General features: G+C 46.4%; 1 protein-coding gene across 1 annotated transcript; it reads left to right on the top strand.

Annotated features, from left to right (window-relative positions):
* The first annotated feature begins 255 nt into the window (after positions 1-255).
* On the top strand, positions 256-11,428 carry LOC106594318 (vesicle-associated membrane protein 7-like). The gene is made up of 4 exons (XM_082955530.1): positions 256-581; positions 725-782; positions 3,018-3,155; positions 11,360-11,428. Exons 1-4 carry the CDS (start codon positions 436-438, stop codon positions 11,426-11,428), a joined length of 411 nt encoding a protein of 136 aa, XP_082811656.1. The 5' UTR covers positions 256-435.
* The last annotated feature ends 726 nt before the right edge of the window (positions 11,429-12,154 follow it).

Genomic DNA, 12,154 nt, shown 5'->3' with positions numbered 1-12,154 from the left:
GTAGTCTTAGGTACCCAGGATGCTGTAAGTTTAGCACAGTTTTTGTTAACGTTATTTTTGTAAGTTATACTGACCAGCCATCAACATAACGTTACTTACCTACAGTACTTTTATTCAAAACAAAAACGGTAATGTAAAGTTAGCCACAGTGGTGAATCTTTTGCCGATGTCACCAGATGTTCACCTTGCAGGCAAACGGCTAGCTAGTGCACTGGATTTGGTTGGTTAGTTAGTTAGCTAACCTAGTTAGCTACATGTCAGTGTTGTTGATCTTAACAATGTTGTTGTTGACTTGGCTACTATTAATTGCCTACCTTGCCACTAGCTTAGTGGTGAAAATATCTTAACCCACCATTTCACTCTATCCCTCAATTTTTTTTCCTTCCCTCTCAGTGAATCCCTGACCAGCTGACCTCCCTGACCCTGTCCATAACCATGGCAATCCTGTTTGCAGTGGTTGCCCGTAGCTGCACCATCCTGGCGAAGCATGCGTGGTGTGGCGGTAATTTCCTGGAGGTGACAGAACAGATCCTAGCTAAGATACCATCCGAGAACAACAAGCTCACCTACAGCCATGGCAGGTAGGGTTAACACTCAGACAGCCACACACATATCTGCCTGGAGTTGGATAGTCCTGTTCTACTTGTAGTGTAACTATGTTAGTGTGACCGTGAAGATCAATTCAAACTGAGTATCTGACTGAGTATCTTGTCTTGTCCTTCAGCTATCTCTTCCACTACATCTGCCATGACAGAATCATATACCTATGTATCACTGATGACGTGAGTATACACAATTTCGTTTTCATGTGTGAGTATGTAGTGTGCTTTGGTGTATCTCTGTATCTGAGTAATTTGCAATTCTGTATGGATGTGCTGCAATATTTATTTTTTTGTCAACTGTTAACCCCCTAGAGTTGATGTCCGCTCACACACTGAAATCGAATTAGCATAATAAATAAATCACATCAACATCGGGCAATTTAAGCTGCGGCCTTCCGCATCTGTGGTGAAGGGTGGCCAAGCCACAGCGGTGTTTGTCAGTGCATGAGACTTCTCACAAAAACGTCTGTATCATCCAAACGGTTTGGCCTACAAAAATGACCACAATATGGAAAGATGAGACTCTTACGAACACGATGGTGTTCTCCGTTTTGCTCTACGACCCCCATGTCTGAAGTCGGTACCGCCGATCTGCCAACTTCAATCTGTAGCGTCAGAACAGTGTGCACTACACAATAATATGACCCCACTATGGAAAGTTGATACTCTAACGAACCCGTTGGTTGGTTTGATCTAGGACACCCACAATCCTCGTCTGAAGGTAGCTCGGAATGGAAGTATAAACTGAGTGTACAAAACATGAGGAAAACCTTCCTAATATTGAGTTGCACCCCCTTGTGCCCTCAGAACAGCCTCAATTTGTCGAGGGCATGGACTCTACAAGGTGTCGTAAGTGTTCCACAGGGATGCTGGCCTATTTTGACTCCAATGCTTCCCACTTGTGTCAAGTTGGCTGGTAGTGGATCTCTACTCCAAATAGCTTGTTCCATCTCATCCCACAGATGCTCAATTGGATTGAGATCTGGTGACTGGGAAGGCAACTGCTGTAAGCAGAATTCACTGTCATGCTTGTGGAACCATTCCTGTATAGTCCTAGCCTTGTGGCATGGGGCATTATCCTGTTGAAAAAATCTATTTGCAGATGATACACTGCTGCCATGAAGGGATGCACCTGATTGGCATTGATGTTCAGATATCTTGTGGCATTCAAACATTACTCCACTTTTATCAAGGGGCCCAATGTGTGCCATGAAAACACACCACCAGCCTGCAATGTTGACACGTGGCATGCTGGAAACATGTACTCATGGTATCCTCCATACCCTAGTCCTCCCATCAGAGTGAACAACATGCAACATGATGGATACATGTACTCATGGTATTCTCCATACCCTAGTCCTCCCATCACAACATGATGGATACATGTACTCATGGTATTCTCCATACCCAAGTCCTCCCATCAGAGTGAACAACATGATGGATACATGTACTCATGGTATTCTCCATACCCTAGTATAATAATAGTAGTAAGGAAATGCAATGTTTCATAAAACATGTTTTATACCGAAAGGGTCTAAATTACCCCCCCGTCCTAAAGGGTCTAAAGTAACCCCCCCACCCCCCGAGTCCTAAAAGGTCTAAATGAACCCCCCCTAGAGTCCTAAAAGGTCTAAATTAACCCCCCCCCCAGAGTCCTGAAGGGTCTAAATTACCCCCCCCAGAGTCCTAAAGGGGTACTAAATTAACCCCCCCAGAGTCCTAAAGGGGTACTAAATTAACCCCCCCCCCCAGAGTCCTAAAGGGGTACTAAATTAAACCCCCTCCAGAGTCCTAAAGGGGTACTAAATTAACCCCCCCCCAGAGTACTAAAGGGGTACTAAATTAACCCCCCCCAGAGTCCTAAAGGGGTACTAAATTAACCCCCCCCCCCCCAGAGTCCTAAAGGGGTACTAAATTAACCCCCCCCAGAGTCCTAAAGGGGTACTAAATTAACCCCCCCCCCAGAGTCCTAAAGGGTCTAAATTAACCCCCCCCAGAGTCTTAATCCTTAAGTTCTGTCTGTCTGTTGGGACTGCAGTGTCTGTCTGTTGGGACTGTAGTGTGTATTGTCTGTCTGTCTGTCTGTCTGTCTGTTGGGACTGCAGTGTCTGTCTGTTGGGACTGCAGTGTCTGTCTGTTGGGACTGCAGTGTCTGTCTGTTGGGACTGCAGTGTCTGTCTGTTGGGACTGCAGTGTCTGTCTGTTGGGACTGCAGTGTCTGTCTGTTGGGACTGCAGTGTCTGTCTGTTGGGACTGCATTGTGTATTCTCTGTCTGTCTGTTGGGACTGCAGTGTGTATTGTCTGTCTGTCTGTTGGGACTGCAGTGTGTGCTGTCTGTCTGTCTGTCTGTCTGTCTGTCTGTCTGTCTGTCTGTCTGTTGGGACTGCAGTGTGTGCTGTCTGTCTGTCTGTTAGGACTTTGAGCGGTCGCGTGCATTCAGCTTCCTGGGAGAGGTGAAGAAGCGTTTCCAGACGACGTACGGTTCCAGAGCTCAGACAGCCCTTCCCTACGCTATGAAATCAGAGTTCCCCTCCACTCTGATGGCTCAGATGGTGAGACACACACACACACACACACACACACGCACACTCCCTGATCAGATGGTGAGTTAGTTGTCCTCCACTCTGGCTCCGATGATGAGAACCTGTCCTGTAGTATGGTAGTGAGTGGGAGTATGGTAGTGAGTGGTAGTATGGTAGTGAGTGGTAGTATGGTAGTGAGTGGTAGTATGGTAGTGAGTGGTAGTATGGCAGTGAGTGGTAGTATGGCAGTGAGTGGTAGTATGGCAGTGAGTGGTAGTATGGCAGTGAGTGGTAGTATGGCAGTGAGTGGTAGTATGGCAGTGAGTGGTAGTATGGCAGTGAGTGGTAGTGAGTGGTAGTATGGTAGTGAGTCGTAGTGAGTGGAATATGGCAGTGAGTGGTAGTATAGTTGAGTGGTAGTGAGTGGTAGTATGGCAGTGAGTGGTAGTGAGTGGTAGTGTGGCAGTGAGTGGTAGTGAGTGGTAGTATGGCAGTGAGTGGTAGTATGGCAGTGAGTGGTAGTATGGCAGTGAGTGGTAGTATGGCAGTGAGTGGTAGTATGGCAGTGAGTGGTAGTGAGTGGTAGTATGGTAGTATGGCAGTGAGTGGCAGTATGGCAGTGAGTGGCAGTATGGCAGTGAGTGGCAGTATGGCAGTGAGTGGCAGTATGGCAGTGAGAGGTGGTAGTGTGGTAGTGAGTGGTAGTGAGTGGTATTATGGTAGTATGGCAGTGAGTGGTAGTATGGTAGTGAGTGGTAGTATGGTAGTGAGTGGTAGTGAGTACATGGATACATGTACTCATGGTATTCTCCATACCCTAGTAGTGAATGGTAGTATGGTAGTGAGTGGTAGCATGGTAGTGAGTGGTAGTATGGCAGTGAGTGGTAGTATGGCAGTGAGTGGTAGTATGGCAGTGAGTGGTAGTATGGCAGTGAGTGGTAGTATGGCAGTGAGTGGTAGCATGGCAGTGAGTGGCAGTGAGTGGTAGTATGGTAGTGAGTGGTAATATGGTAGTGAGTGGTAGTATGGTAGTGAGTGGTAGTATGGTAGTGAGGTAGTGAGTGGTTGAGTGGTATTCAGGTAGTATGGTAGTGAGTGGTAGTATGGTAGTGAGTGGTAGTGAGTGGTAGTGAGTGGTTTTATGATAGTGAGTGGTAGTATGGTAGTGAGGTAGGGAGTGGTAGTGAATGGTAGTCAGTGGTTGAGTGGTAGTCAGGTAGTATGGTAGTCAGGTAGTATGGTAGTGAGTGGTAGTATGGTAGTGAGTGGTAGTATGGTAGTGAGTGGTAGTATGGTAGTGAGTGGTAGTATGGTCGTGAGTGGTAATATGGTCGTGAGTGATAGTGAGTTGTAGTATGGTAGTATGGTAGTGAATGGTAGTATGGTCGTGGGTGGTAGTGAGTGGTAGTATGGTAGTGTATGGTAGTCAATGGTAGTATGGTAGTGAGTTGTAGTGAGTTGTGGTGTGGTAGTATGGTAGTGAGTGGTAGTATGGTCTTGCGTGGTAGTATGGTCGTCAGTGGTAGTCATTGGTTGAGTGGTAGTCAGGTAGTATGGTAGTCAGGTAGTATGGTAGTGAGTGGTAGTATGGTAGTGAGTGGTTTTATGGTAGTGAGTGGTAGTATGGTAGTGTGGTAGGGAGTGGTAGTGACTGGTAGTCAGTGGTTGAGTGGTAGTCAGGTAGTATGGTAGTCAGGTAGTATGGTAGTCAGGTAGTATGGTAGTCAGTTAGTATGGTAGTGAGTGGTAGTATGGTAGTGAGTTGTAGTATGGTAGTGAGTGGTAATATGGTAGTGAGTGGTAGTATGGTCTTGCGTGGTAGTATGGTCGTGAGTGGTAGTATGGTAGTGAGGTAGGGAGAGGTAGTGAGTGGTATTCAGTGGTTGAGTGTTAGTGAGTGGTAGTCAGGTAGTGAGTAGTCAGGTAGTGAGTGGTAATATGGTAGTTAGTGGTTGTATGGTAGTGAGTGGTAGTATGGTAGTGAGGTAGGGCGTGGTAGTCAGGTAGTGAGTTGTAGTATGGTAGTCTGGTATTGAGTGGTAGTATGGTAGTGAGTGGTAGTATGGTAGTGAGTGGTAGTATGGTAGTGTATGGTAGTCAGTGGTCGTATGGTAGTATGGTAGTGAGTGGTAGTATGGTAGTGAGTGGTAGTATGGTAGTGAGTGGTAGTATGGTAGTGAGATAGGGATTGGTAGTCAGTGGTTGAGTGGTAGTGAGGTAGTGAGTGGTAGTGAGGTAGTGAGTGGTAGTGAGGTAGTGAGTGGTAGTCAGGTAGTGAGTGGTAGTATGGTAGTCAGGTAGTTAGTTGGAGTATGGTAGTGAGTGGTAGTCAGTGGTTTTATGGTAGTGAGTGGTAGTATGGTAGTGAGGTAGGGAGTGGTAGTGAGTGGTAGTCAGTGCTGAGTGGTAGTCAGGTAGTATGGTAGTCAGGTAGTATGGTAGTGAGTGGTAGTGAGGTAGTGAGTGGTGGTGAGGAAGGGAGTGGTGGTGAGGAAGGAAGTGGTAGTCAGGTAGTGAGTGGTAGTCAGGTAGTGAGGGGTAGTCAGGTAGTGAGGGGTAGTCAGGTAGTGAGTGTTAGTATGGTAGTCAGGTAGTTAGTGGTAGTATGGTAGTGAGTGGTAGTATTGTAGTGAGTGGTAGTGAGTGGTTTTATGGTAGAGAGGTAGGGAGTGGTAGTCAGTGGTAGTCATTGGTTGAGTGGTAGTCAGGTAGTATGGTAGTCAGGTAGTGAGTGGTAGTGAGGTAGTGAGTGGTAGTGAGTGGTAGTGAATGGTAGTGTGGTAGTGAGTGGTAGTATGGTAGTGAGTGGAAGTATGGTAGTGAGTGGTTTTATGAGGTAGGGAGTGGTAGTGAGTGGTATTCAGTGGTTGAGTTGTAGTCAGGTAGTGAGTGGGAGTATGGTAGTCAGGTAGTGAGTGGTAGTATGGTAGTGGGTGGTAGTGAGTGGTTGTATGGTAGTATGGTAGTGAGGTAGGGAGTTGTATTCAGTGCTTGAGTGGTAGTCTGGTAGTGAATGGTAGTCAGGTAGTGAGTGGTTGTATGGTAGTGAGTGGTAGTATGGTAGTGAATGGTAGTCAGGTAGTGAGTGGTAGTCAGGTAGTGAGTGGTAGTCAGGTAGTGAATGGTAGTCAGGTAGTGAGTGGTAGTCAGGTAGTGAGTGGTAGTCAGGTAGTGAGTGGTAGTCAGGTAGTGAGTGGTAGTATGGTAGTGAGTGGTTGTATGGTAGTGAGTGGTTGTATGGTAGTGAGTGGTAGTATGGTAGTGAGGAAGGTAGTGGTAGTGAGGAAGGGAGTGGTAGTCAGGTAGTGAGGGGTAGTCAGGTAGTGAGGGGTAGTCAGGTAGTGAGGGGTAGTCAGGTAGTGAGTGGTAGTCAGGTAGTGAGTGGTAGTCAGGTAGTGAGTGGTAGTCAGGTAGTGAGTGGTAGTATGGTAGTGAATGGTAGTCAGTGGTAGTATGGTAGTGAGTGGTAGTGAGTGGTTTTATGGTAGTGAGTGGTAGTATGGTAGTGAGGTAGGGATTGGTAGTCAGTGGTTGAGTGGTAGTCGGGTAGTATGGTAGTGAGTGGTAGTATGGTAGTGAGGTAGGGAGTGGTAGTGAGTGGTAGTCAGTGCTGAGTGGTAGTCAGGTAGTATGGTAGTCAGGTAGTATGGTAGTGAGTGGTAGTGAGGTAGTGAGTGGTAGTGTGGCAGTGAGTGGTAGTGTGGCAGTGAGTGGTAGTATGGTAGTGAGTGGTAGTGAGTGGTAGTATGGTAGTGAGTGGTTGTATGGTAGTGAGTGGTAGTATGGTAGTGAGGTAGGGAGTGGTAGTGAGTGGTAGTCAGTGATTGAGTGGTAGTCAGGTAGTATGGTAGTCAGGTAGTATGGTAGTCAGTTAGTATGGTAGTGAGTGGTAGTATGGTAGTGAGTGGTAGTATGGTAGTGAGTGGTAGTATGGTAGTGAGGGGTAGTATGGTAGTGAGGGGTAGTATGGTCTTGCGTGGTAGTATGGTCATGAGTGGTAGTATGGTAGTGAGGTAGGGAGAGGTAGTGAGTGGTATTCAGTGGTTGAGTGGTAGTCAGGTAGTGAGTGGTAGTGAGTGGTAGTCAGGTAGTGAGTGGTAATATGGTAGTGAGTGGTAATATGGTAGTGAGTGGTTGTATGGTAGTGAGTGGTAGTATGGTAGTGAGGTAGGGAGTGGTAGTCAGGTAGTGAGTTGTAGTATGCTAGTCAGGTATTGAGTGGTAGTATTGTAGTATGGTAGTGAGTGGTAGTATGGTAGTGTATGGTAGTCAGTGGTCGTATGGTAGTATGGTAGTGAGTGGTAGTATGATAGTGAGTGGTAGTATGGTAGTGAGTGCTAGTATGGTAGTGAGTGGTAGTGAGTGGTTTGATGGTAGTGAGTGGTAGTGAGGTAGTGAGTGGTAGTGTGGCAGTGAGTGGTAGTGTGGCAGTGAGTGGTAGTATGGTAGTGAGTGGTAGTGAGTGGTAGTATGGTAGTGAGTGGTTGTATGGTAGTGAGTGGTAGTATGGTAGTGAGGTAGGGAGTGGTAGTGAGTGGTAGTCAGTGATTGAGTGGTAGTCAGGTAGTATGGTAGTCAGGTAGTATGGTAGTCAGTTAGTATGGTAGTGAGTGGTAGTATGGTAGTGAGTGGTAGTATGGTAGTGAGTGGTAGTATGGTAGTGAGGGGTAGTATGGTAGTGAGGGGTAGTATGGTCTTGCGTGGTAGTATGGTCATGAGTGGTAGTATGGTAGTGAGGTAGGGAGAGGTAGTGAGTGGTATTCAGTGGTTGAGTGGTAGTCAGGTAGTGAGTGGTAGTGAGTGGTAGTCAGGTAGTGAGTGGTAATATGGTAGTGAGTGGTAATATGGTAGTGAGTGGTTGTATGGTAGTGAGTGGTAGTATGGTAGTGAGGTAGGGAGTGGTAGTCAGGTAGTGAGTTGTAGTATGCTAGTCAGGTATTGAGTGGTAGTATTGTAGTATGGTAGTGAGTGGTAGTATGGTAGTGTATGGTAGTCAGTGGTCGTATGGTAGTATGGTAGTGAGTGGTAGTATGATAGTGAGTGGTAGTATGGTAGTGAGTGCTAGTATGGTAGTGAGTGGTAGTGAGTGGTTTGATGGTAGTGAGTGGTAGTATGGTAGTGAGGTAGGGATTGGTAGTCAGTGGTTGAGTGGTAGTCGGGTAGTATGGTAGTGAGTGGTAGTGAGGTAGTGAGTGGTAGTGAGGTAGTGAGTGGTAGTGAGGTAGTGAGTGGTAGTGAGGTAGTGAGTGGTAGTGAGGTAGTGAGTGGTAGTATGGTAGTCAGGTAGTTAGTCGTAGTATGGTAGTGAGTGGTAGTATGGTAGTGAGTGGTAGTCAGTGGTTTTATGGTAGTGAGTGGTAGTATGGTAGTGAGGTGGGGAGTGGTAGTGAGTGGTAGTCTGCGCTGAGTGGTAGTCAGGTAGTATGGTAGTGAGTGGTAGTGAGGTAGTGAGTGGTAGTCAGGTAGTGAGTGGTAGTCAGGTAGTGAGTGGTAGTATGGTAGTCAGGTAGTTAGTGGTAGTATGGTAGTGAGTGGTAGTGAGTGGTAGTATGGTAGTGAGTGGTAGTATGGTAGTGAGTGGTAGTGAGTGGTTGTATGGTAGTGAGTGGTTGTATGGTAGTGAGTGGTTGTATGGTAGTGAGTGGTTGTATGGTAGTGAGTGGTAGTATGGTAGTGAGGTAGGGAGTGGTAGTGAGTGGTAGTCAGTGATTGAGTGGTAGTCAGGTAGTATGGTAGTGAGTGGTAGTATGGTAGTGAGTGGTTTTATGGTAGTGAGTGGTAGTATGGTAGTGTGTTAGGGAATGGTAGTGACTGGTAGTCAGTGGTTGAGTGGTAGTCAGTGGTTGAGTGGTAGTCAGTGGTTGAGTGGTAGTCAGGTAGTGAGTGGTAGTGAGTGGTAGTCAGGAGTGAGTAGTCAGGTAGTGAGTGGTAATATGGTAGTGAGTGGTTGTATGGTAGTGAGTGATAGTATGGTAGTGAGGTAGGGAGTGGTAGTCAGGTAGTGAGTTGTAGTATGGTAGTCAGGTATTGAGTGGTAGTATGGTAGTGAGTGGTAGTATGGTAGTGAGTGGTAGTATGGTAGTGTATGGTAGTCAGTGGTCGTATGGTAGTATGGTAGTATGGTAGTGAGTGGTAGTATGGTAGTGAGTGGTAGTGAGTGGTTTTATGGTAGTGAGTGGTAGTATGGTAGTGAGATAGGGATTGGTAGTCAGTGGTTGAGTGGTAGTCGGGTAGTATGGTAGTGAGTGGTAGTGAGGTTGTGAGTGGTAGTGAGGTTGTGAGTGGTAGTGAGGTAGTGAGTGGTAGTGAGGTAGTGAGTGGTAGTCAGGTAGTGAGTGGTAGTATGGTAGTCAGGTAGTTAGTCGTAGTATGGTAAGAGTGGTAGTATGGTAGTGAGTGGTAGTCAGTGGTTTTATGGTAGTGAGTGGTAGTATGGTAGTGAGGTAGGGAGTGGTAGTGAGTGGTAGTCAGTGCTGAGTGGTAGTCAGGTAGTATGGTAGTCAGGTAGTATGGTAGTGAGTGGTAGTGAGTGGTTTTATGGTAGAGAGGTAGGGAGTGGTAGTCAGTGGTAGTCATTGGTTGAGTGGTAGTCAGGTAGTGAGTGGTAGTCAGGTAGTGAGTGGTAGTGAGTGGTAGTGAGTGGTAGTGAGTGGTAGTGAGTGGTAGTGTGGTAGTGAGTGGTAGTATGGTAGTGAGTGGTAGTATGGTAGTGAGTGGTAGTGAGTGGTTTTATGAGGTAGGGAGTGGTAGTGAGTGGTATTCAGTGGTTGAGTTGTAGTATGGTAGTGAGTGGTAGTATGGTAGTCAGGTAGTGAGTGGTACTATGGTAGTGAGTGGTACTATGGTAGTGAGTGGTACTATGGTAGTGAGTGGTACTATGGTAGTGAGTGGTAGTATGGTAGTGAGTGGTCAGGTAGTGAGTGGTAATATGCTAGTGAGTGGTTGTATGGTAGTGAGTGGTAGTATGGTAGTGAGGTAGGGAGTGGTAGTCAGGTAGTGAGTTGTAGTATGGTAGTCAGGTATTGAGTGGTAGTATGGTAGTGAGTGGTAGTATGGTAGTGAGTGGTAGTATGGTAGTGTATGGTAGTCAGTGGTCGTATGGTAGTATGGTAGTATGGTAGTGAGTGGTAGTATGGTAGTGAGTGGTAGTATGGTAGTGAGTGGTAGTGAGTGGTTTTATGGTAGTGAGTGGTAGTATGGTAGTGAGATAGGGATTGGTAGTCAGTGGTTGAGTGGTAGTCGGGTAGTATGGTAGTGAGTGGTAGTGAGGTTGTGAGTGGTAGTGAGGTTGTGAGTGGTAGTGAGGTTGTGAGTGGTAGTGAGGTAGTGAGTGGTAGTGAGGTAGTGAGTGGTAGTGAGGTAGTGAGTGGTAGTCAGGTAGTGAGTGGTAGTATGGTAGTCAGGTAGTTAGTCGTAGTATGGTAGTGAGTGGTAGTATGGTAGTGAGTGGTAGTCAGTGGTTTTATGGTAGTGAGTGGTAGTATGGTAGTGAGGTAGGGAGTGGTAGTGAGAGGTAGTCAGTGCTGAGTGGTAGAAAGGTAGTATGGTAGTCAGGTAGTATGGTAGTGAGTGGTAGTGAGGTAGTGAGTGGTAGTGAGGTAGTGAGTGGTAGTGAGGTATTGAGTGGTAGTCAGGTATTGAGTGGTAGTCAGGTATTGAGTGGTAGTCAGGTAGTGAGTGGTAGTATGGTAGTCAGGTAGTTAGTGGTAGTATGGTAGTGAGTGGTAGTATGGTAGTGAGTGGTTTTATGGTAGAGAGGTAGGGAGTGGTAGTCAGTGGTAGTCATTGGTTGAGTGGTAGTCAGGTAGTGAGTGGTAGTGAGGTAGTGAGTGGTAGTGTGGTAGTGAGTGGTAGTATGGTAGTGAGGTAGGGAGTGGTAGTGAGTGGTAGTCTGTGATTGAGTGGTAGTCAGGTAGTCTGGTAGTCAGGTAGTATGGTAGTGAGTGGTAGTATGGTAGTGAGTGGTTTTATGGTAGTGAGTGGTAGTATGGTAGTGTGGTAGGGAGTGCTAGTGACTGGTAGTCAGTGGTTGAGTGGTAGTCAGTGGTTGAGTGGTAGTCAGTGGTTGAGTGGTAGTCAGGTTGTATGGTAGTCAGGTAGTATGGTAGTCAGTTGTAGTATGGTAGTCAGTTGTAGTATGGTAGTGAGTGGTAGTATGGTAGTGAGGGGTAGGTAGTGGGGGTGGGCTTGCGTGGTAGTATGGTCGTGAGTGGTGTGGCGGTAATTTCCTGGAGGTGACAGAACAGATCCTAGCTAAGATACCATCCGAGAACAACAAGCTCACCTACAGCCATGGCAGGTAGGGTTAACACTCAGACAGCCACACACATATCTGCCTGGAGTTGGATAGTCCTGTTCTACTTGTAGTGTAACTATGTTAGTGTGACCGTGAAGATCAATTCAAACTGAGTATCTGACTGAGTATCTTGTCTTGTCCTTCAGCTATCTCTTCCACTACATCTGCCATGACAGAATCATATACCTATGTATCACTGATGACGTGAGTATACACAATTTCGTTTTCATGTGTGAGTATGTAGTGTGCTTTGTTGTATCTGAGTAATTTGCAATTCTGTATGGATGTGCTGCAATATTTATTTTTTTGTCAACTGTTAACCCCCTAGAGTTGATGTCCGCTCACACACTGAAATCGAATTAGCATAATAAATAAATCACATCAACATCGGGCAATTTAAGCTGCGGCCTTACGCATCTGTGGTGAAGGGTGGCCAAGCCACAGCGGTGTTTGTCAGTGCATGAGACTTCTCACAAAAACGTCTGTATCATCCAAACGGTTTGGCCTACAAAAATGACCACAATATGGAAAGATGAGACTCTTACGAACACGATGGTGTTCTCCGTTTTGCTCTACGACCCCCATGTCTGAAGTCGGTACCGCCGATCTGCCAACTTCAATCTGTAGCGTCAGAACAGTGTGCACTACACAATAATATGACCCCACTATGGAAAGTTGATACTCTAACGAACCCGTTGGTTGGTTTGATCTAGGACACCCACAATCCTCGTCT

Source organism: Salmo salar, chromosome 09, assembly GCF_965601325.2.
Source record: "Salmo salar chromosome 09, fSalSal1, whole genome shotgun sequence".
In the NCBI taxonomy this organism is placed as follows: domain Eukaryota; kingdom Metazoa; phylum Chordata; class Actinopteri; order Salmoniformes; family Salmonidae; genus Salmo; species Salmo salar.
This window is presented reverse-complemented; position numbering and strand designations above follow the sequence as displayed.